This window comes from Saccoglossus kowalevskii, chromosome 3 (assembly GCF_978046115.1).
Source record: "Saccoglossus kowalevskii chromosome 3, keSacKowa6.1, whole genome shotgun sequence".
Classification (NCBI taxonomy): domain Eukaryota; kingdom Metazoa; phylum Hemichordata; class Enteropneusta; family Harrimaniidae; genus Saccoglossus; species Saccoglossus kowalevskii.
In genome coordinates, this window is record NC_140643.1 from 15214004 (window position 1) to 15240415 (window position 26412).

The following is a 26412-nucleotide window of genomic DNA, read 5'->3' on the forward strand; positions in this document are numbered from 1 at the left end:
TCTCTCTAGATCGAATTTCGAGAAATATCTAGTGATCTTGTTGCTTCACTGTAACCCACAGTTTGTGGCAGATAAAAGCCGAGAGAGAATGTGTGGATTTGTACAATGCTGTGCATACGCTCTCTATCAGCAGCATAAGGAGAAGGTATTGAGATATTAATTACACACGAACATATGGAATAAATAATGGAAAAAGAGGCTCTATTGGCCTTGCTAGTAAAATGAAACATCAACTATTCCGGAAAAGGAAACGTTTCATCCGTGCGCTTGCATTAATCATCATGGGTTTCGTAGATTCTGCACTGACAATCACTCATATGTTAATAACATATTCATTTGAGTTGCCATGTATATACTCTCAGCACTTTTTTCATTACACATTATTATTATAAGCAGAGCACGGCCTAATACGATCAGCGGTTTATTGTAGTTTAGATACAGATTGATTACAGTGTTCGCAGCGGGGAGCCACAAGCAATCCGACTTGCCCAGTGATATAATAATATACCTGAGCATACACATGTGTGCTCGGAACCAGAAATGTACCTCAGCTGACTTCCTGCATATACAATAGCGAGGGTATCATTCAACTTCTGAGGATGCATTCAGTCTTGCCGTAACCTCGTGGTTACATACATAAATAACGATCTATTTATAGAACAGAATTACATCAATTGTGAAAAGGCTGATGCTTAACCTAGATCAGGATTTGTTCTGCGCAGTATGTATTTATCGGCAAGTACAAAAGGCCTTATCAATCAATAAAGTATCAAAATAAACTGGTGTCACCTTTTACAATTAAAACCAACACAATATGAGAAATTATGTCCATTTGGTTCAAAATTATTAACAAATTTATACATAAAAATAAGCAAAATTGTCTCACCAACATTTTGGCGGACAGAGGGTTGAGAAACTGCGTTAATGTTAGAAGGTGCAAATGTCTGGCCTCTCCGATATATTCATTTAGTTATTTCGCTATTGGTCGCTGAATGGCTGAGGATTAGTATTGGTGGGTTTGCAAATACGTATAGTACGACAATTCGAATGTCCTTCATGTCGTATGCAATAAAATTAATTGAAGGCAATATATTCTGTTGGTTTAGTTGAATAATATTAGTTTTAATCCCTAGGTATTGTGACTGATTTATACAATTACCTTCGTTTATAGAATCGTATGTTCGAATCCAGGAAACTGTTCGAATCCACGCTGAACAGCGGATGGTTTGAGGAGACGTCCTTTATTTTGTTTCTCAACAAGAAGGATATATTTGAAGAGAAAATTTCTAAGTCGCCCTTAACACTATGTTTTCCTGAATATACAGGTAAATATCAAAATCATTTATGATAATTTCTATTTTATGTAAATTTATTTGTCACCGCATGCCTGCATATATTGCGCATGCGCACTACTATTCCTCGTACACTTTTCTTTGAATAGGTCTGTGCTTTTAATTTCGAATCAGAATCAGCCACCGCCAGCCGCCACCGGCGAAACTCTCATTGATATACAGTAACGATGTCACATTGTATTATTTTATGTCGTGATCGAATAATTGATTTAACGGGACCTCATTTATGCGTTTGACCTAATTAGTATATTTTGTACACGGTTAGAATAATTAATATTTGCAAGTCATATTCATAATATTAGAATTGTATAACACCCATCATATACCAAGCTTGCATGTAAATAACAGGTCAGTGTATAAATTCAACATTTGACAATTCTGTCATGTGCACATATTTTCCAACCCAATACGGTGTATCCAAGGATCTGGGGTCACTCCCGCCGCCTGCATACTGGTATGTGACATAAATTAATAACAACCTTGAGAAGGGAGCGAGGTCGACCAGTGGAAATAACAATATACTTTTGTAATTCATCTGATTTCAATTTCCGCAAATTGTTAACGCGTGTTTCAATAAATTGTTTGTGACATCGTATTTCTTTTTTTATCATATTCGACAACGATATTCCAATATCATATAAGAGAACGCTGGATTAGTTCGTTGGATTTTTTTTTATATATTTGCAACCATTTTTTTTATGGCTTTTAGCTTTATCATCTCCTATAACGATGCTCATATTGAGGTTTCGAGTGATCGCGTTTTAATCAATATTGTGACGTAGGTCGGCGTTGCGAAGTTAAGTCACGCATGCGCATCTTCAGCAAAAACTTAATAAACACTGCGAAATCGATATTTTTTCAAACTACTATAATAGTTTATAACATCAGAAATCGGTCAACCTTTTGTGAACAATTTGTCCAGTAGTATGATTTAATTTTGATTTTGAACTTGAATTTATTTTAGGGAGGGGAGTATGACGTTGCAATACTCTTACTTCATCAAAACTGACCTTCACCAAATGCATATAGCACATTGTTATCCTAATACCGCAATACTCCCGCGTTTGTCGAATCTCACTAGATGTGTTGACGTCACGACGACGCTATGACCTTTGTTCGTCTTGATATTACGTTCTATTCTAAGTATAACGTGGTATCTCGCAATGAACGCTCTATAATGATCCACATCGTATCGTTTTCTATTAATTTTCTATGTCACGGAGGATCTCCCACGCCAACAATATATCAGTGTTTTGCCAAAAACAATGACACCAATAACAACCAATAATAACAAAACAATGTTCCACAGTTGTTTGCTTTGCTATGCGGGGGCCCAGTTTTCAGAAATTTTTTTGGAGTGCATTGTCATCAGATCTTTAATGATAGTCCAGCTTCAATGGTACCACTTCCCGCTTAATTCATTAAATACAACGTAGGAGACAATAGCGCAATCGTTTTTCATACTTTTCTTGACTATGTGTGCTGATTGTATGAATACTTGTCACGAACGCGCACCAAAGATGCTAGAGTACGAAGCGTATGAAATGGCCGTAATTAACAAAACAGACAGAGCGTGTGGAGAGCCTGTGTTTTACCGCGTCTACAGACGCACAGGCTCACTTGCAACGCACACGCTGTTTTATCCTCGGCTGTAATACATACAGTCTATTGATTTATCTCGTTTGCATCTCTTTTCCACCACAGGACCTAACACATACGACGAGGCCGGTGAGTACATCCAATCGAAGTTTGAAGAGTGCAACTTGAAGCCGGCACGGGAAATATACTCACACTTTACGTGCGCAACGGACACAAAAAATATAGAACACGTATTTAACGATGTTACTGATATCATTATTAGGAGCTCCTTGAAGGCTTGCCATTTGATACAATAAGGTTCTCGAGTGGGTAATTTGTTTCACGCTACATATTATCGAGTTGTGGTTGAAATTTCATAAAGTGAGATGAAAAAAGCAAAAAAATCGACTACTATCGTATATATTTATTTATATATAGCATCAAAAACATGTTCACGTGACATATTGTTATACTACAACGAAGTCGTGGTTTACACGTGTAACCAATATCTGGATGACCCTTAATACGCTGCTGTTGGTATTTTAATGAACTCAGTTTTACTTTTATTTTGTTGCATTATCATCCTTATTTAATATTATTTGTTACCGCACGAGCAAGAGGTGATTTGTGTGGAATACAATTGCATCACCGCCATGTGCCGTTCATAGCAGTTTTGAACTTAATTTACACATGTATTGCTTCGATTAGTCAGAAGCGTGGGGATATACAGCATAGAGAGTATTGGTCGGTAGTATACACGCCTTAAATCAGTCGTTTGTTGAACGTCTGCGAAGCAATTTAGCCACGTGAAGTAGGAACTGATTATGACGAATTTATCCTGCTCTATGGACTCGGACATAAAGAAAATATGATTAACGATACTTTCCTTTCTTTCAAATGAACAGCTCGAACATAACATCAATGTGTTATATTCAACAGTGTCGTCTGTAGATACATTTGACGTCTCCAGACAATATATGCCAGACAGAATCATTCACCATCTAGCGGCAATTGGTCATAAACAGCATATTATCCTTTTCAAATGAATCACCCAATATACATATATATATATGGTTGGACGATGAAAACATTTCTTTGACCGCGTGCCTCATTCCCACCTAATTGTCCGTCATGCATTCATCAATACTACCCGGTAATCTGACAATATATTTGTGAATGCGCTAGATATGCCCTTACTGTGAATTAATTTACAACGACAAGAATTGTTCTGTCTAGGCATACGTTATATATACTACTCTACTACTAGATTATATTTGTTTTCTATTTAATTGCCAATGATAATGTATAATATTTTGTGCTGACTAGGCTTTTATCAGCACTTATATAATGTCATGAAAACCTGAAACGTGAAGAGAAATATCTCAATTGCAATACAGGTTATATATTTGCGACTTTTAAGTGTACGTTTTGATCTAAACTGGTGAATTGTTTTAAGTAACTTGAATTACAGCAGCTGCGAGTTGTTTCTCTATTTGACACTCATATCACTGTTACCAATATGAATATCTACTGTGGCACATTGTGTTCGATGATAAACGTTACAATTCAGCGTGGTACGTACGTCGTCTTACGACATATTTCCGATATGGTGTTTTTCGTAAGCCCGGACATCGAGTGCGTAACATTTTTATTTATTATCAACAATATCGATTGGTATTTCATCGCAGAAACTTTACTAAATTACTGTTGTCTTGTCTACATGGATATCGCTAATTTGTTTCACGTATATTTCGCCCCCATTATGAAAATAGGGGGAGTATTCAATACAAAACAGTCGAGATGCAACTGTGGACGTCACCCGTTTTTTTTTTTTTTTTTTTTTTTGTGATTGCACCGTACATTGTTATTGCGACGGTAATCCATTCATTCACGCGTGACAGTCTTATTATACTTTCTATGTGTCATTTAATGAAAGAATGGAAACTGAGAGATTTTCCTTAAAATTGTGTATACATTATCAGTGTATTGCATAACAAAAGTACCAGGGTTATTTTTAGTCTGATATGTACCCCTGTACGTCTTCATTATTGGCTTTGTGAAATGCGGAATTAGTCACATGGCCATGCATTTTTTTTTGATAATAAAAAAGACAGCCATTGTCACTCGCACTACTTTATTTCTTGATATTTCTTATTACAATTCATTCTCTAAATATAAACAATTGTTAAGTGTGTGGAAAGAAATCCTGAAAAGTCCTAATCATCAGATAATGCTGGTACTCGTAGGTGTATAAATAATTCTTTCAATTCTGTTTATTTAACCTCGATTAACCAAACGTCGCGGATTTTGCCTGAAAAAGTTATTGAAAAGAATTCATCGATATATTATAATTACAATAAATATATGTATGATCATTTGTAATAATTGTTCATCGTAAAAATCAATATATTGATCACAATGCCTGACACATCTTTAAAATAATGTTACTTCATCGCAATAAATACGTTTTTGTTTACGGTAACTACAAAAATAAGACACGGTATATCTTGGTTATGTATTGCAACATAATGTAACAGCTACAATGGAGTGCAAATTTCAAATTGTTTTAAATTGTTCTGTGTGTGCAAACTGCACAATGTACATCAACGGCAATCGTTAATATCAATCTATCATCCCTCCGGAATTGTGCGGAATGATGAAGTATCTCTAACAGAAAATCAATTATAAAACAATCAGCAACGAACGCTGTAATTTCCAAACGCTATAATTTTTACGTAATATGTCGGATGATATTGGAACGAAGCTATCAATTTATATGTCAATTATTTGTCAACTTTGTTGAATTATGGTGTTTGAGAGTAAATATCTGAACATTTGTTGACAGTAGTGATAAATTAACGGAGATGAAAATATCGTCATAGTAACATTCTCGTTAGTCACCCGACATTTGAAATATTGGAAGAAGAAGAGCAATTATATGTGATTATGATGGACTGTTAGTGCCAGATCGGCGAATAAATGGTCGGCGTACAGTTGAAATGTGAGCGAATGACATGTCTAGTATTGCATTCATTACTTTACTCGAAAGGGTGGTGGCCGTCGTACAACGCGCTTTCAAATTTGAGGTAAAAAAATAGTGTATTTTACACGTATCGTATGCGTCGCTATGAGTTCTATATCAAACAGGACACTGTGCGACGACCACTAGCCTTTAGTATGTGGTTAATATGAGGATACCACAAAGTTTTCATATAGATAGTACAGTAATACGGGTGTATAAGTTGCGGTATCCACATAAAACAATCTTAATAATACAACTCTTTTAGGAAAATTAATAGATTTTTTCATATTTCGAGTTAGCAATGTTAATAAAGGACTGCTGGATTTATGGCCAGTGTTGGTCAAACTGAAAGAAGTATGACTAAATACTTGTGGGAAAAAATAAAACGACGATACATACATTATAACGCAAGATTCAAACTCGTCACCAAGGCAAACGCATCACCACTGCAGACATGCGTGTTCCTCATCACGTGACAGTCCTGAAAGAACATTTCTAAATGGAGTGTAATGAGCACGGCCTCACAGGGACTAATTAGAAATGCACAAGCAAATCCTGGACAAATAACATATATTATTCATGGTCTACTATGCACCCTTAACAGGCAGTACTGGAACAAACCTATTCACCAGAAGAAACAATATATGTTCATTTTGGAACCATTAACCAAGTTAGTTTTTCTTAGAATTATCAGTTGGCGTAGAAGACGGTAAGTGTTGCTGAATGGAGACAATTCTACGAGCCTATTACGTAATATACGTAACAGGTAAACAGTGTATATATACATTAACCAATAGGTAAAGCATTTACATTGTGTAATTGTCTCCTGGAATACAATTCTTTTGAGATATTTCTAATCTAAGGAAAATTGTAATTTTGTTTTGATATCAAACATTCTATGTTTGGTTCATGAATATGAGGTTGTTACGAGGATACTGCAAAGTATGCAATGCAAAGTATGCTCGTCGGTCGATACTCCAACTGTTCTGTCTGAGTGCATACTTTGCAGTATCCTCTTAATAACCTAATTAATATACATCTATTCCTCCCAGGAGTACATCATAGGAATGCCGAACAGGTTTAGCGAACTTTTTTGTGTGGGGTCCGGTCAAAACCTGGGGCAGCCATGTTTGTTTTAATTATTTGAGGAAACTAACGCACGTAATCGTTCCATATTTGGAATTCGCGTTTCAGTGCAATACCGCAAAATTACGGCACACTATAACTTATGGCGTGTATAATAATATACATTAATTAATTCTTCGACTTATGTACAACTGATTAGGTTTATTTACTGAAATTCAAGCTTTTCAAGTCAATTGTGGATATCATGGCCATAACATCTTTAAACAATTCTGCTCTAGGATATAACCTGCCTAAAATGTTGCAATGACTTCGACGTGGTTGTATTGTTGTCTTGAATACCGTCCTCTGCACAACATATTCGCGGGGAAAACACATGAAAAATCATTTGAAAACATTATTATCAGAGAAAAATTCTCATCGTATTAGGAATAACTTCTGTACATTGAACATTGATAATACCTTGCATATTAAATTTCACTGTTACTGCACTTATGACAGGTGCGTGATGTTTACGCACGTAACATTAACTGCCAATACAGATAATATAAAACTGCTTAGTATCGAAAATCGATACATTTGTCGCTACATTAATTCTACAAATTCAAAAGTATGTCTGATGACCATGGTAACGTGTGTTGGTAATATTAAATAAGTTGTTGTTATTTTAGTTGCTTACAAAGTCATTTCATTTTTAGTCCGGTATTTTAGAATAAAATATAGCATATATAGTGTTTGCTTTCAAGTGCTTCCAAATAAATCATTTTTAGTTACTCTCATGTATCTTATACATCAGCATTTTGTGAAACCTTTCTAGTCTGGTGCTTTAGGTTGAAACATTTCATGTGTGTTTGCTTTCCAAAGTGCCTCAAATTGAACAGTTTCCGAGAATTATGTTTTAAGTACACTTGCAAATAATGTTCACTCGAAACTAAAACAACATTTAAACCTGAATTTAGCATACTAAAATGCTATGGTGTCACCTGCATCACAACTGCCACCCTACGTAATCGATGACAGGTTATAATTATAGATAAGGACATGTAAAAGTACATACAATTAATTACATGACTGATACTGTTTCTGAATTTGATAAACTCTAAATATCATATAACACATAATTCCATGAATACTAATGACATGGCCATTCATTATGCATTTGATTGCGTCACCTTCTTTGTACGCTTAGATAGGCAAGTGACATTTATACTGTAATGTTGAAAGGTAATGTAGTTTAATTTATTTCTCTGATTTTGTTAGTACTTGTGGTGCATAATGCTGGATGGATCCATAAATGTCCGATCAATAAATCTTTAATACAAAATGTTTGTCCTGTACAAACATGTATTTTGATATGCTTAAAATGTGCATAATTTTCATCAAAACGCATTTTAATTACATCGACATTTTTTTTTAAAATGCAAAGACACTTTTGTTTTGGCTGAAAATATAATACACGTGTTTTCAATTTAAACGGTGTGTTTATTCAAAAACATGAAAGTTATTGCGTCAGTTTTATCACAAACATGAATTATCCTCCCCGCAAATGTTTTGATGCACTAATTTATATATAAAATAAATTCTGATGTACACTGCACATAAGATTGTGTTTTATGAGAATGAGAAATATACAAATAGGTCTCAAAATTGAAGAAAAATTACTGATTTTTTACACTAGTAACATAATGATAACCCACATAATGCCTAACGCAACAGGAATTCCGCGCAAAAACACAATTTCAGAAACCAAGCAGTGAGATAGAATCAACTGTAGAAAATTTTAACTTGTTGACATTGTTTTGCACACTACATAAATAGTGTACTCAAATAACTGTTATTACAAAAAAAAATGGAATCACTCTAAATGGGAAATGTGTGTTCTTAAAACTCACAGTCGGTATTTTATATACGCATTTCTCTATACAAATAGTACACGATTAGCAAGTTTCACATAATCAATATTGTTGCTGAATCCTGACGGAACAACTATAAATAATTTCTATTTAGACAGACAGCGTCTCGTCTAAATGTCAATATACTGTGTATACTCCACCAACTCGATGTTGTTTTGTTTGCAACATGAGAAGATTTAGTGTGTGAATGGAACCCGAGATAACATTTATTGTTGACTCGGCACTATTTTACACTCACAGTAACTATAGTTCTTTGTCGTTGCAATACAGCTGTTGTGCGTCTGTTATTCGGTTTCTTTGTATTGAGGTATTTTCCTCACATATGCCAACTTTCCCATAATTTTGTTGAAAAAAAACGTCTGCTATTTTGTGAAGCTAATCAATAGTTACATCCTAAACGGCAGTTGTATGTCCCGGATGTAACACAAATAGTTATGAGATACACGCATGGCGACGAATTATTTACAAAGCATTTGATTCATACCTCTGGGGTATTGAATTATAAATTATGGATTTTATAATATTAAATAACAAAAAAAGTTCAAATTAATAATAATGAAACCAAATAGAAGAAAATGTATTTAACTTAAGGTAGTCAGTGAATATGTAAAATAAGTATTTAAGTTTGTATATTTTGTGGAAAGTTTTGATATATATGAGAAGACGAATATGTCCGTCCAGCATGCAAATTAGCCAATTATAATGCATAAAGTTATTCTAAATCAATATGAAATAGTGAAGTACAAAAACAGCATGCATATACCAAGTTTCAATCAGGTTTTGAGAAAACTGTAATAGTTGTTGAGATACACATGTTATAAAAAACATGTTATTATGGTTGATACGACGGCGTACTGCCTGAATGCACACTTCGAGGTATCCTCGTTATAACCTTAATACAATACATATCCTTCCAAGGATACATCATGGGAATGCCAAAATCCAAAAAGTTTAGAACAGAATAAGCGAACTTATTTGTGTGGAGTCCGGTCAAACCTTAGTGGCAGCCATGTTTGTTCTTCCATATTTGGAATTCGCATTTCCTAATATGGTAGATCGAAATACCCCGTAAAATACCGCAAAATTACGGCACGCTGTAACTTATTGCGACAGATACGGTTACGGTGACAGATGTATAATAAAGTGTTTTACGTGTCGGCACTTTCATCACATCATATTACCATAAACTGACTGACATATTTATACAGACATAATATTTATAAACACGTTTACGTTATGATAATTTATTCTGGCAGCATCTTTAATACATCTCCATACTTCAGCTTTTCACCTATCGCATGTTATGTGACTGATCACTAAATCTGCGTTATATACATGTACTTAGCGCATGCGCACCCGGTAATTGTAAAAACTGGGGAACATAGTCCTGAATAATAATAGCAAATTACTAGACGCTTCGGGCGAGATCTCTTTTATGAATAGTGCTGTTCAGTAAATAGGAATGAATTGGATTCTTTAGTTCTATTTATCTCTCCCAATACTATTGATAGAACGCTTTGACCTGAAAGCGGCTGGTAATTTTCTATCATTATCAGCGAGGTATGCTCTCATCGCTCGTGACATTTACAGAATGTTCTATCATGTTATTATATCTGCATCTCCGATTATATAATCACGGTTCGCGTCATTATAAACGGAATTGGTAACGACGTTATGGTTTGGCTTGTATTAATGATGATTGAACATTATTGAAATATCAATCACGATTCCATCGACATTTATACCATTTGTAATTTAAAAACACAGCTTAAATGATACAACATTGTCTATTGAAAATCTAAAATGAATAATAAATTGATTGATAGATACAAATTCATAAAGCACAGTCATTTATATTTTAGTATAAAAGTCCTGAAACCATGCAAAATTTGTAAAACTTTGGTGGAAACAATTGTGGCCAAAAATGGAAAAGAACATTGGAGTCATCATAATTACATCAACATTAAGTAATATTCATGTTCCTCAAATAATACTACATGTACTGTATTATTGTAGATGTCACGTATAGCATAATATAAAGTAAATTATATATAAGTCTTAATAAGGGTGCAAAAAACGGGAAAACTACACTGCACTTTTTATAAAAACAACATATCTGTCATGTTTGCATCATGCTGGCATTTTGACACCACAATGCGAAAACGGAAGAAGGCGTGGGAACCCACGCAGACTCAAATTTCTTTGTTCCTGCATTACCATTTGTCCACGTAGTGTGAATTCATGTGCCAGCAGGTGTGAACTGACTTCTCGCCAACGTTTAAATGGGGGGGGGGATCGGGTGGACGTTGGGACGTCATACCAGGTGCAGGTCTTGACGGATTGTTACGATAACCTAGCAAGGGGTGTCTCACGTGTCTTAATATTAAAGAACATCGAAGCTCAACTCCAGAAACTGACTGTGTCTGACTACATGGGTGTGTGAATGACTTCAGTGTTCCGTTATAAGGTCTTATGGTATCCCTACACTGCAGAAGCGAGTAATCCCCGAAATTCCCCTTTGATCCACATTACATATCGGTTTACTCCACTTATCTAATTGACTCATTTTGAAGAGCATATTACTAAAATGTGCTTCTCAGTATCAGCAATATAAATACTTTCTATTATTTCTACTTCTAACAAATGTTTAATTTTAACAAAATTTGCTAGTTACACCAAAACTGAACTCGGCTGATTAATAGTGATTAATATGGTTGCTAAAATTGAAGATGACCAAAATGAAAACAACAACAATAACAGCAACACTAACAACATCGTAGGCATTTTCTTCTCATATGCATAGACTTGAAATGTGTATTTAATTTGACAGCCGACATACCTCATCTAATCACAACAATAACTATTGCACAAGGTTTTACTATTTCTTTCGAAAAAAAAGGATCTAGAATGAATTGTTATAAGTGAACCCAGCTAAATAAAATTATCATGAACATATACAATTAATGTACATGTGTGAATAAATATATTATCAGCGTGTCAAATGTTTTGACACATCGTCGGTACCTCGCCAGGTCGGGGTTGCGCAATTACGCATGCGCTGTCTTGATTCAGAAATAATGTATCTTTAAAGCAAGACATGTGAATTATGTAAACGAGTCGAATTCCCACTTTCCCGTGTGTTGCTGGAGGCATTAAAGCAAACATAATTAAGGATAACATATCCTGACGCAGCACTGTTTTTTTGTCGAAATGTAAACTGATTAGTTTGCGGAGAAACATTTCCCAACGACTATGTCGATACATCTCTATGGCGGTATGCATAAACAAATGGGGTTTTATTCATTATAAATCAGAATTGAGGGAGCTGAATTCAAAACACTCGCATCTAAATACGGATTTTACTGATTGCTAAATTCATTTTATGCACCTACTTCAGCTGCCCGTAAAACAACATAGAAGTAATACAGATAATTACAACAATTATCATATCATGGTAAGCGAAAGTGGTTATAAGATGCTATCTGTAATATTTCACTCATTGTCAATAGATTATAAAATGAATATTCTGAATCTCTGAATATTCATGAATCTCACGTGGAGTGGCTCTAACATAAATTACCATAAAGCGTTTTTGTTACAGATGGAACATACTCAATTGAAAAATGCGGATCCACAACGTCAGGATGGGCACGCGCTCGATGAAATCCACACTTTGATGCTCTTAGAGTGGGTGTATGTAAATCGTGTAGGATCAAGCGTGGTCCTTATAAGCACAGGTGTTATTTTCACGTGATGTAAACAATACCTAGCTACGTCTCGGGAGGGTGTTGTAAGGGCGAAACAACTCCACGTGACCCGTGTGGCGTTAGCTACTTGCTGGATTAATTTAATTTCAAGTACTTGAGAAGTTCAGCCTAATTCCCTAATTAACAAATCATAATATCTACCATATGTTGACACTGACTGCTTAAATACATTGCCACACCTGTGGTACGACAACAATACATAAAATAACATTCTGAAACCTTCGAGCCAGGTAGCTTGTAGGCGGTGTATAAATGATTAAATGTGTACTTCTGATAATGATGATTTTTGTTGATTGTAAAATCGTTCGCGTCTAGCACGAGTATATATTTACCATCGAAAGCAAATAGTGCGTTCACTTAAAATGAAAATACAAAATAAATGGAATTAAGTTCGCTTGAATAATCTAAGATGTACAGCAGTGAGTTCGTTCAATTATTTTATCAACAGTCGTGCTACCCAGAAGCGTCTTTCGAGACATCCCCGTATCTCTTATCTTATAACTCTATCTATATGTAGAGTGAGTTTAATTGCGTTGCTACTAACTGGCCGAGGGAACGGTATATATTATATATTGAATGCAGCTTATAATGTCACCACAGGGTCGGTGTACATAGTTCCTCCATTTTCGCTCAAAATCAATGTTTGTGTACTTTCCCGCAATCGTCAATCTGATGTTTATTTCTGGATTATAAATCTACACTTCATTCGCCATTTGTAGGGTGAAATGACGAGTTATTAACTCATTCCAATCATATATATATTGTGTATCAGTTGTTAAAACAATGTATATTAAGAGATAACTATTCGACGTTGCACATTCTCTGTGACACTCGTGTTGCTAAAAGCTGAATTCAGTTTGAGTACTGTATACATATGTGATTTAGTATATATATATATTTTTTCGATGAACTTTCCAAGTCCTTGCACCATATCGGACAGGTGTAATTTGCCTACTTCCCAGTGCTTCGATAATGTACTTAAAAGCGATGTCTATATTTCTGTGTGTATTATTTAGTATATGTTATTTCGATGTGAACCGTATTGAATTGAATACCGTAGGTGCCATTTGCCGATTTCCCAGTTCGATAACGTATTTAGTAGTTTTATAATCTAATATATATTTGTTGTTTCAATGTACTTGCCGATTTTTCAGTGACATGATAATGTACATAATAGTGTGTCTGTATTAATAAGTGTTTATGAATGCTCTTTAATATGTGTGCAGATTAAGTATCATTTATATATAATATGATCCTGTATTGTATACATCTCTTGGCAAGACGTGTACAAATTTACCTTGTAAATCTGCGTCTTTATATATAACATATACATAGTAATTTATAAAGGGCTTGGAAACGTTGATTATTTTGTCGGTGAAAAGATCTCCATTAAGACTTATCCTCGCTAAAATTGCTTATTTATGGTCTTTTAAAAGTTTAATTTTAACCTTAAACACAAAAACATTCAGCCTCATTACCTTTGAATCAACTGTTCTAGACTTGTAATTCCCATCTGATTTTAGAGAAACTTGCATGTGATATCGACATCGCTGTCATGTCAAAAAAATGATGATTGATGGTGTGATTAGGTACATAGTGAGTGATGTGGAAATCCGCATTTCCCCAACAAAGATGAACAAAATTAACTGTCATCTGGATGGACACTTGACGAAACAGATGTAGGCAACAGATGTGGAACTAACATTTTAACTTTTTTTTTTAAATTATATTTTGAATAACTTTAAACATACCGGAAATGAATGCGTGGTGTATCAACTTCCAAGTCACGTTTTTTATAATATTTTAACCTTAAGGATAGTTCTTGAACATATTGAATGATGCAACGTCGCCCTCGTAAAATCACATGTGAAGGACATTTTATGTATTTAGCTTTCGTGTGAATGGCAATTCATTACTAATGAATGGCAATAACAAGACAAAATGCCGAGAACAAAATCCCGTGCCACGTAGAAGTGCGTCAAAACAGGTTAATATAACCCTACGAATATGACACTCAAACATGGTTCGCTGAACGTGACATCAATTTAAATTCAAACAACCTGGAGGGGGAAACAACAGAGAATTACGTCGTTACTGAGCTACCCACAGTAGTATCTCGTATCCTTGTTTTGTTTAATTTCATATTGACGTGTTGAATAAATACCCCGGGGCAAGTGCCATTGATGAACGTTGGCTGTCTTCCCGGCAACGACGATAACTGTAGAGCCGACAGACTACCTCTACAGCTGATCGGGCAGTCATGCGTACGTTACTAGCCGACTCCCGCGCGGTTACGCAATTAAAACACAAGTATATGGACCAGCCGGTCCTTCAGATGATCGCCACATATTTGAAATGAAAGGAGTCGATAGTTTACAAGATACGTGAAATAATCTAAATTTGTAATTGGTCTGGATGGCGGCCATATTCAAAATCAAATGATCTCTATTACGCGTAATTCTCAAAGCTTTATACACGCGGGCACATTGACCCGTACTGTCTTCGAGCATACTTGTATTATTTTCCTAATAATATTATAGTATATAATGCATCCTTAACAAACTGAATAACGGTGCAGTGGTAGTGTAATTGAAGCATATACCTTGTTACGTAATAGTAGCCTGTTCACATTTAGCTTGCCCATGGCCGATAATTAAATAAATAAGATTACAATTTACTTTGTTTTCACACATTCAAAAAGTCATTACAACAAGCTTGGGCTTTGCTTATATAAACGGATTTATAAAAAAAAAAATTGAAAGCTGATCGACAAATTTGATTCAACTTCAAATATTCAATATTCATTGGATGGCTCAAGAGCTGAACATTGTCCACACAAATAATGTCTTCACGTGACAACTACGTCCGCCCACATGTTCAAAGTGAGGCACAGATCACAGATGATAAAGAAGAATGACGCTACAATCAACACTACAAGCTCAGGTTCAAATTACCTGGCATCAATAATACGTGAAATTAATGTTTTATATGGTATGTTTAAATCCACTTCAATTGTGCCGACTTAATATAACATTTGTTCATGTCAAATAGCGTAGAGAGTATACAGCTGACCTGCACGTTTGAATCAGAGGTGTTATAACATAGTCAAGTTATTAGCAACGTCCACAATCCGAGTGATAATAATACTTTTGGTTTGGCTCTCGTTGAATGTCAAATACTCTCATATCATTGTCAATAACTTGTAGCACTTGGTTGTTGAAAACACCCATTTAGACATATATTTGAAGACACGTGGGTTAGTTGAAACCTGAGACATGTTGCTGCAAAATGAACAACATCTGAAAACTAGTATGGATATAGGATAATTTATTCATAAAACACATGATATTCATTTATCTACAGCTCAGGACTCAAATGTTGAAGGTTGTGGCATATGATAATAATTCAAGACAGATGTATCTTAGATTACTTTATCTATGCCAACATTCTATTTGTATGTGTTATATATACACCTAAACATGGTTGAAGAATCCTACTTCCGTTATCTTCTCTAAATTATTTCTGAGTTGGAATAGAAGATTCTTTCCTTCAGGCACTTTTCAGGATAGTAAAGTATAATTGCAATCACACATACACTCTTATCCTTCGAGATACTGTAGTCAAATTACATAGAGCATTAGTATAGCGTATCAATCTGTTAATAAACAAGATGGGTAAGCTGAACTATATTTTAAATACAAAAAGTATTTTTCTTTTTAGTTTAGCAGTTGTTACATTTGTATTTCTAATTTCCATTATATGGTATACAACTCTCACAGAGTATTGCGATATCCATAGGAAATGATAAAATCAGTTGGTTTAGCAACAAGTACTGAAATTGTTGTAGTCATCTTTAATTCGATTTCACAATACTATACAACAACGTCCTTATAGTATTTACATGGATCTGTAAATTCAAAGTGGGGATATAACTTTCAGTTTAAGAAACATTAACAAAACGTGAACCTGAGCATCATATACCTGATACAAACGTAATCATACACGAATACGCCATTTTACAACACGGATATCTTGATCATTAATAATGCATTGGAAACACCAAATCGGTGTCATGTTCTCATGTATTACACATGCGAGGCTCGTCCAAGTAGTTACTCTACTAACATATCACAGATGAAAACCGCGACTGACTGAAGAATGCTTAAGGCAAGCAATACAATAGGTATGATTGGAGACGGGCGGGGGAGGGATCGGTAGTCAATCATTGTACACAGTCAAAATTGAAGTTATTTTTTGTGCTTGTTCTTGATTGTATCCAAGTAACAAATCTGCATATATGGGGATTACATTTCATCTGGTAACCACATTTTTCTATGATAAATAATAACACGAATACATAATAAATGTTGAGCATTATGTGTCACTATATAAAGTATGTACTATTGCGAAATAAATGCTGTTAACTGTACGCAATTAACAAATGTACTTTATATAACCGTTCTCCTCGAGGCTACCATGCTCACCATACGTACCGCTGTAAATAATTATAATACTATGCACAGTCGATTATTTAAACGGTGCGTTCTTATTGGTAATCGGGCAGCACTTGAGGTTGTTAATCATATTTCAAGAACATTCCGTCCAATTTTGAAATGACGTTGGTGTCAAGTATACCATATTTAATTATATGATTTATATAATTTCTAATTATATCTAATTAGATTGTTATTTTTATTAGATCGTTGTGTGGTAAACTAATTTCTGTTCTTAATTGGCTTCAGAAGCCATTGCATGCAATAGCCCCATTTTTCTTTATTTGTAATGACGGTATTCATCTTTTTTTCGGGATTATGATTTCTGCTTTAAGGGTAGCAGCGGATAAAACACCACACGCTAGGCGAAGTTCAATAAACCTGTCGTCCCAGGTTGGAATGGCATGGTTATAGATCGCCATGAGACGACTCGAGCGGATTGCCTGATATGGAATAAAAACGGGTCCGTTTTTTGAATTCTTGTAATGATCAAATGCCCAGTTTATTTGATAACTATCCAAACGCAGAAAAAATGCATAATATTAATAATGACAATGTTGCTCAGCGGAACATAAACAAACAGCTACAACTACTGTTGATTGGTGTACAGGTGACATCGCAGTGTTAGATATATGGCAACGTCAATAGCAACTATTAATAATTAACCATTAACGTAATAACATTTCAACAAATTACCAATAATAAAAAAAAAACATCCGATAAGGTAAGATTTTATATCGATAATGTAACAAATTTAGGTATTGTAATATACCTTACTTTATCAATGGTACAACCCTGGGTTACTGCTTTATACCCCAAATATTGATTGTTGCATCATCTGAATAATCCTGTATATATATAACAATTTCCAGGGGGTTACTTGTGTCTACACCATGTAATGACTGATGCAACCACGGGGGTAGATACTCCTATCTGTCCTTGGTGTTGCCTGGTGCAACCACGGGATATTCATGTCCACATATAGTGCATTCCGATATACTTATGGGAGTTTCACGTCAATTTGATGACTATATTTGCATATTTTGATGTGTAACACAGGAAATAAAACACACAGACAAGTATAAAATGTTAATAGAACTTTACGGTGGAAATGAAGACATTTGAAGGGTACATTCACGTTCACGTAATATGCATTAAATGAATTTGTATAATGTAAAAAAATTAATATGTTTCCACTGGCATCAATGAAACAAAAATTTTTGCATTTATTTCACGTCGGTTTGTTGTAGCTCAAGTCATTGATCGCCCACAATTACGGTTATCTTACTCTTCATTAAATTACTCTTTATACTTAATAATACAACCCAGACAATTGATTGCCAATTGACAAGAAAGCTAATTAATTAAATAATTGCAATTGCACTATGGACGAGACTGAATGTGTACAAAGGCACCCACACTGGATTTTTTTTGGCCCAAAGGTATAAAGTCCCAAAAGACCAACCCGGTGAGGGTAATACCCCCACTGGGGTGTAATCAGCAAAAAGAGTGTTAATATTTCATAAGAATCACAATATTACGCTCTATAGAACCAGATTACTACCAAATAAACTTCAGAGTATTTTAAAACTCTCTCAGTGAACCCGTGATGCCACTGCCACTGTTGACAAAAAAGTGTGTCTCTAATCGTTGTAACATTATATCGCCATTGCAGACCATGTTTGTGAATCAATGAACTCTGATAATAGAAGATAATAAGTAATCCCCCAGAAATAGTTAAAAGCCATAAAAAGGCAGTACATGGTTTTCCATATCGTGAAAACCTTCTTGTCGTTGTTATAGGGGTATGCATTTCGGAACCGGAGCTCGGCTGTATTGATTTTGATGGATTTTGTTCAAACTTGGTACACTGGAAACCATAAGACTTTGATGGACGTCATTTTGTTTTTCAGATCGGAAATAGCCGACTGGCTGACTTAATGTCAAACATTTTAATGCTGAACAAAATCATCATAATCAAGCATCAGCATCAGCTTCTGGATCCATATCTCTGACATTTTTATGTTCCAACTATATTTCTATGAACAAAACTATGTATTTTAAATTTGGTAACTAACAGGAACAGTACCATGCATGGCTTGTTACAGTAGACTTATTATCATACATTGTTTTTTGTCAATTCCCCTATGAGTAGCAAATTTAGCCTTTTTTCTATGATGATTACTACTAACTCTTTCTATGACCCTTTTCCTTCTCTTGTTAAAAATCTTTAAGCGTGGATTTCTTGGCTGTTTTGTATATACAAAAAAAGTGTTGATCTTGGCTGATCTAGAGGATGCGTTGAAGCAAATTTGTGATTGCAGAACGGAAGAACGAGTAAGGAATTATACAACAAGGCTTCTCCAAAGATAATTCTTTGTCGACAGTGTACAAAAGTTCACTTGTAAGACATCAAGAAACCATGTTGTAGGGCTAAAGACTGTTCATTTGATATACATGATTTTTCTAACAAAGCTACCATTTCTGTGTTCCAGTTTATGGTCATATGGGGTTATCATGAATAATTTGATGGTGATACTGATTTCTCGGCAAGGAAGTCTAACAACGACTGCTCATCTATTCATTTGCCATAATTAGGTACTTGGGAGTACAGACTTACAATTGAATGGGACTGCGAGTTTGGTTCGATGAGACCGGAATGATAGAGCTAGGTGTAGATGGAATGTCCTTGCAATGTATCCCCTTGCTAGTGAATTCAATCCAGGTATTGTAGTGCCATCATGTGGTCGTTATGGTAAATTTGTAAAAGATGGGTGTGGATATTGGGAATTGAATCTAGGGCAGGATATAATGGAAGTGGAAAATTCGTAGTTAGTACAACCAAGGAAATCCAGCAGCCAGGATTTTTCACAGTCCAATTGTTGATCAATGACAATTGTGCTCCTGACTACAGGTTTACAGGGGTGATGTTGAGTTCATTTCCAGTAAGGGCCACTAGCTGAGGTGTTCACCTCTACAGATTTTTGTACTTGTATGGCCGCGTTAGCTCTGGAGAATCAGTAGAAACCTCCTCTGGAATTTCTCTTCCATATTAATCAATTGGGCTCAGTGAAGTCGATCAAAGTGATCAGAGACTATACAAGTCAAATGGTGTGAATCTGAAATCTAAATGAAAACACTAGGGTAGAAAGAAGTATCCCGAAGACACCCCTGCCAAAACTATACAGTCAACAATTGGGCATGAGAGGAGTATGGCAGGAAGTGCACATGTCAACACTATAGGTGAGCATGAGTATCCCGTGATTGCATCAGTCATTACTTTGTATAGAAAGGAGTATCCTGGGAGTGCAACAGTCAATATTTATGCTAATTCAACCTCGTTATCTGTTATTACCTTCCAGCACGTGGTGCTGCCGTGGGATATAGTGGTTATCAGCGTCCGTTTGCATGATCTGATAAACATATTTAATACCCATGTATGGTCATGTGAACTCAATAAATGCTTAAAAGTTGTTATTTTAAACCATGGAGTCGTAAAGCAGTCAAAGTCAACATAATTGGAGAATAATTTGTTGATTGAGAAATTATTTTGACCTTGCCTAGTTCTACAAATTAAATTGAAGCAGCGAGTGTATAAGTAGCTAACATCTCGTGACATCAGGGGTCCCTCTCTACCATACTTCTAAATTTTTAACTTTCAATTTTTAGAGTACACCAATGTCCATGGGTTGTGTGAGGCGGCGTATGGTAACCTTATGCAGCTTGTAGATGAACTAATAATACCAGTGAATTAACAACTTGTAACTGAACTACATACAGTGTGTGTTACAGTCAGATGTAGCACTGTCAGGAGAAGCGTAAATTTATAGCTAGGTCAGAGAGTGGTATCAACGGCACACAGCTATGGACTTGTGAGACTGTTATATGCATTCTGCAAAGCTAAATTGGATTACAATGCCGTGTTAACCTCAATAAATGACAGGTATTATTCTGTCTTATCACGTGGTTGTGTTTGTACTATGCAGAAAAAATTGGATGTTTTTTAAGAACGATGATGACTGGATAAATAAATTGAATATCAAATTATTTGAGTTGATGTTACGAATAGAAAAGTGCAACATGTATTACTAATTAGTGTGTCGAGCGATAAATCAATATCGTCAGCCACGTCTCAAGAGCCCTAGTCCTTGTCATATGCCCACCGTCGCTGCCAACCTGTCAAGCCAGAATTAACGCGCGAATATCACTCAGATCGCCATTGAGTCACTGCAGTGATGTATACAGAATCGCGTACTTAAATATAAACGACACTGCTCATATTGTGTGTGAAATTAATTGTATTATGTGGCACGATCACTATCACGTTCAATGTGGAAACAAATTCTTCCACAATCAAAGAAACTGCGTGACCACGCATTAAAACGTGCGTTTAGACCGACAATCATTCAACAAATGAACTGGAAATATGCAACAAAACGACTAAAATGCATCTTACACTGAAGCGCTGGCACAAATATGAAATGTGGGTTATCTGTTTCAATTTGAAAATATTTATATTATTATGATTTATGCAAAGCTTGATGCAATACGCATATCACGAAAAGTGACATTTGAATACGCCTTTGCGAGGAGACAATCACAACTGTTCCAACGAAAATAACCAAACTCGATGCAAAGCTGTTACACGTTTCCTGACAAAACACATACATTAATCACAATATCCTGAGAATATTGTAAACAATCTACGCTGGGCGATAGTACACACACATCAAACGAAGAATGTACTGTCACTTTATTTGCATATAAATATATAGCCACTATTGTCGATATCGCTGACCCAAAATGACATCAAAGTGGGTGCATCAACAATTCCACTAACCCTCTGTCGCTGCTCTAAACCAAAACTTGGTATACGACACTACCACAGACACTTGCAACGTTGAGAGTAATTAACACAGAGAAAAAATGAATCAAGACAGAGACATGCTCCACTTTGTTCCTGGACGCATGTACAATAACATGTTAACACATTTGTAAAATACATTGTTGAATATGTTTCAGTATTGATATGTAAAACACGTCTACCCACAAATATTGGAACACGTCACAATACGTATGATGTACTTCATCACGAATCAAACATTAATGGGTAAGTAGACATGTTTGATGATGGAAAGAATTAAATTCTTGCCATCAATGCTAATATTTACCACAGATACAAATAACATGCAACAGATGGTCCATACACCAAAAACCCTGAATAAAGAACAACTTTTAATGGTTTGCCTGGACATTTCTATACCACAGTTTGTTGCACTTAATGTATTGTGCCTGCCAATGTACGTTATGGAGTTGTTTAATTACATGGATGTGCCAGGGTTATTGACTGCATTACGTGACATATGGTATACGAGTTTGGAACGTTTACTATTGAAGCTACAAGGGACACAAATTCGTTGTTATCTTTCATTTAGAATCTAACATTCGCAACAATGCAGCTGTCAGCGTCACAATGTATACCATATTAAATCACACAAATATCAACCAAGGTTATCAAACTTTGTTGTCTGTATGTATAATGTCTGATCAGTCAATTCCATTCATTAGCATCTTTCATTGTAAAGCATGTGGATGTCGTATATTATAATTTATATCACTTAGATTTTCCTGACTAGCACTTGTGTATTACATATTTCATATTATTTTGTACATACAATGAAAAGTGATACATACAAAGCTGAACAAATAATACAGTTAGACTGTTCAAGCCGTTTATATCGTGGGCATATTAATTCAATACAGGTCATATTAAAGTTCAAAATGGCAACTATTTCATTAAGAAACATCAACGCACACAAAACAAGCACCCTCTCGGCTGAGATAGCTCCACTGTCAGCAATACACATTTCAATTAAAGAACAGAAGATATCATTAGAAAATGAACAATATGCATAGTATCAATGCAATGGGACTTGCTGTTTTCAACAAGAATTCACAAATATAATTTTTAACCATAAATGATTGTGGTTTTTAACAAGAAGAAAATATCACTTTTTACCAAAAATATTCATCAAAATTAGAGAATTGAAGATATCATCATGAAATGAACAAATTTGAGAGTGGTCCATATGTAGTATCTATATACGTAATATCAAAGCAATTGGACTTGTCGTTTTTAACAAGAAGTCGAAAATATCACTTTTTACACAAAATTACAAAAATATTCACCAAAGTTAGAGAATTGAAGATATCATTACAAAATGAGCAAATCTGAGAGAGATACACATGTAGTACGTATATATGTAATATCAAAGCAATTGGACTTTCGGTTTTTAACAAGAAGTCGAAAATATCACTTTTTACCAAAAATTACAAAAATATTCACCAAAATTAGAGAATTGAAGATATGATCATGAAATGAACAAATCTGAGAGAGGTCTACCCAAGGTACATATACACCAAGTATCAAAGCATTCAGGCTTGTAGTTTTCAAGAAGAAGTCGAAAAAGTTAAACATTGACACGGACACCGGACGCCGCCGGACAATCACTCATATGATAAGCTCCGCTCGACAAAGTCGACAGCGGAGCTAACAAAACGAGATGATTCGTAAACATACCATGGTAGCTGATAAAACCTAGTTATGGAACACAAGAAAGAGAAAATATACAATTTAACAGCTAAGATAGAAATGAGACTGAATGACTTTCTCCAGAAATACAGAAAGAGAAAGCTATACACAATACTTTTGAAGATAAAAGGTAGTGGAAATTGAATGCATGGTCATACCCAATGCTGGTTGCTAGGTGTTTGTGATATAATCACAACAAAGATGGTTTTCCAGTCAGTCCACAGACATTATGATGTCATTAAACGAGAGCTTAGTTAAACAAATGTGTAGTTTACTCATATTGGGAACATTACTGGTTCTACCTGATAAGATGATACTAACAGAAGAATGTGTACACCGAGTAATGGCCGATAGAGAAGTGATTCATACAAATACAGTGGATAGTTCCATGTATATTATTTCCAAGCCAAGACAATACATAACACATGGCGATGAGGGATACACCGAAAATAATTGGATTACTAATGTATGTATCAGATGGTACAGTGTAAACAGGCAATTGTAAGTTTGTTGTCTGGACACTGTTAGTATTAGATTTGCATATTCAAGGTCAAGAATCTGAAAATTATTAATTTTATTGGTCTAAAAGGACATGAGTTCAGACACTTTGTGGGAAATCATCTTGCATATATTGCTGCCACCACCTTCCTAAATCAACGAAACAGTTCAGAAGAAATTTGAGGGTGTTCAATGTCCAATAGCTTCAGTGTCTTCCAGAAGTATTTTGGTAAAGGAGCTGAGATTATGAGGTCTTCTTTCTTCTTCCACCTGGGCAGTGTCATGGCAACGCAGTGTAAGTGGAGTGGTATGCTGTCTATCACTGCAGAGGTTAAGTTCATTCTGTGTCTTACTTCTTCAGATAGAACCTGGGGAGCAAAGAAGTGAAAATATTTGCTGATTAATATGCGTATTGAACATGTGCTGTGATATCAACTGAAAGTCCTTGTTATATTTCTATCACAAGCTGGTGACTGATTTATTAGTAATTTTATGTCATAATTTATTTTTCCTCTATATAAAAAAGTAATTACAATGTCTGAAGTACTTCAAATCTGGTATGTGAATAGTTCAATGATGAATCAAAGATATTGCGATGAAAATTATTTTGATTGATGACTTGAACAGACGTTGAAAATAGAAGTTGATTGGAGCATACGAATATTAGAGATTAGTACAGTCACCATCATAAAATGTAGTATTGCAGTACTTATCAGAAGCAGTATAAAATCGGAAAATGAAAAAGAAAATTCGAGCTACTATTGCTTTAAAAACTGATATACAAGCTTGAAAAAAAGCTATTTCCTGGAAAAGCAGTCAAGACAAAATTCAATATACAGATACAACAATGTATTTCTAGGTCATATGACCTGTTTTAGATTTCTTTTTAAGTGAAGCTTCTTGGTGAATGGATGAACTGCCATAGATGCGCAGAACATTTACCACTCAACAAATTTCACCAGCTTTCATATATGGTACATGTAGCTACTATGTGATAAATTTCACATTCAAGATGATAAGCTATTTGACACAACTCAATAAGTTGTCATTAGTGACATTGATGCGGTTATTGAAGAAATACTCATCACAGTTCTGTTAAGGTAGCACATACATGTCTGCCAATGAAGAGCAATTGTGGAGATGTACGTTTACCTGGCAACATATTGAAATTCAAAGCAGAGACTTTTTTCAAAATACATTTAATAACAAGCCATGCATGGCACAGTCCCCGTGTCAGTTATCGAATTTAAGATATATAGTTTTGTTTATAGTAATATAGCTGGAATATAACCATGTCAGGAATATGATTATGATTGTTTAACATTAAAATAATTGAAATTTGTATCTGATCGTCAAACAAGTACTTGTCCTCATTGAGAGATATTGCTCTAGAACAGCATTAATAATCAAAGAAAGCTTAGAAAGAACTCCCATGTGCTGAGAGTATTGGAGACACATTAAATATAATTCGAAATTACTTAGCTGAAAACTAATTATGCAAATCAGAAAATTAATATGACCAGATTTGAGTGTAAAACTAATGAGGTCTGCGCAATGTAACAGAAAATCTATGTCTCCAAGTTTAATTGAAATGTGATTAGAACCAAAAAATTATGAATTATTATGCTTATTAGGGAATTAATATGAACAGATTTTTACCCCAAACTAATTAGGTTTGTACATTGTCCTAGAGCATCTTTGTACTAAGTTTCATTGAAATGGAATAATTAGTACCGTGAAAACTCCAAAATCTCGACCCCTCTAAAAATTCGGCCGCCTATTTATTTGCCGGGGTTCGGTGTTTTATTTACCTCCTAATTTTCGACTCCACTAAGAATTGCCGACTCATTCTTATTCGAAAATTTCGACCAGTTTTAGTTTTCCCCCAAACGAAAAAAAAACGATGTGAGCGTTCAAACGGGACCTTCCTCGAAGGCATGAATCCGGGTTTCTGATTGACTGAGAGATTTTTATTTTATTGTTAACGAAAATATATTCTAAATAAACGAAGTTTCAAATAAAAACGAACACAAAAATCTCGGCATGCTGTGTTTCTGAATTGTTGATTATTACTGTACTCAGTAGTGATTATAATAATGTACACAAAATAAATT

At 35.0% G+C, this 26412-nt stretch overlaps 2 protein-coding genes across 2 annotated transcripts in view; one reads left to right on the forward strand and one right to left on the reverse strand.

Moving 5' to 3' along the window:
* LOC100368357 (guanine nucleotide-binding protein G(i) subunit alpha-like) overlaps positions 1-5067 on the forward strand; it is a 48785-nt gene extending 43718 nt beyond the window's left edge. Inside the window, exons 6-7 of the mRNA XM_002730488.4 lie at positions 1172-1325; positions 3057-5067. Coding sequence (XP_002730534.1) covers positions 1172-1325; positions 3057-3247 — 345 coding nt within the window. The 3' untranslated portion in view covers positions 3248-5067. The remainder of the gene's footprint in view (positions 1-1171; positions 1326-3056) is intronic.
* Positions 5068-24357: 19290 nt separating this feature from the next.
* The window catches only part of LOC100367449 (mitochondrial mRNA pseudouridine synthase RPUSD3-like), a 66412-nt gene continuing 64357 nt past the window's right edge, over positions 24358-26412 (reverse strand). The window contains exon 8 of the mRNA XM_002730482.4: positions 24358-24666. Within this exon, the coding sequence (XP_002730528.2) occupies positions 24454-24666 (213 nt within the window). The 3' untranslated portion in view covers positions 24358-24453. The remainder of the gene's footprint in view (positions 24667-26412) is intronic.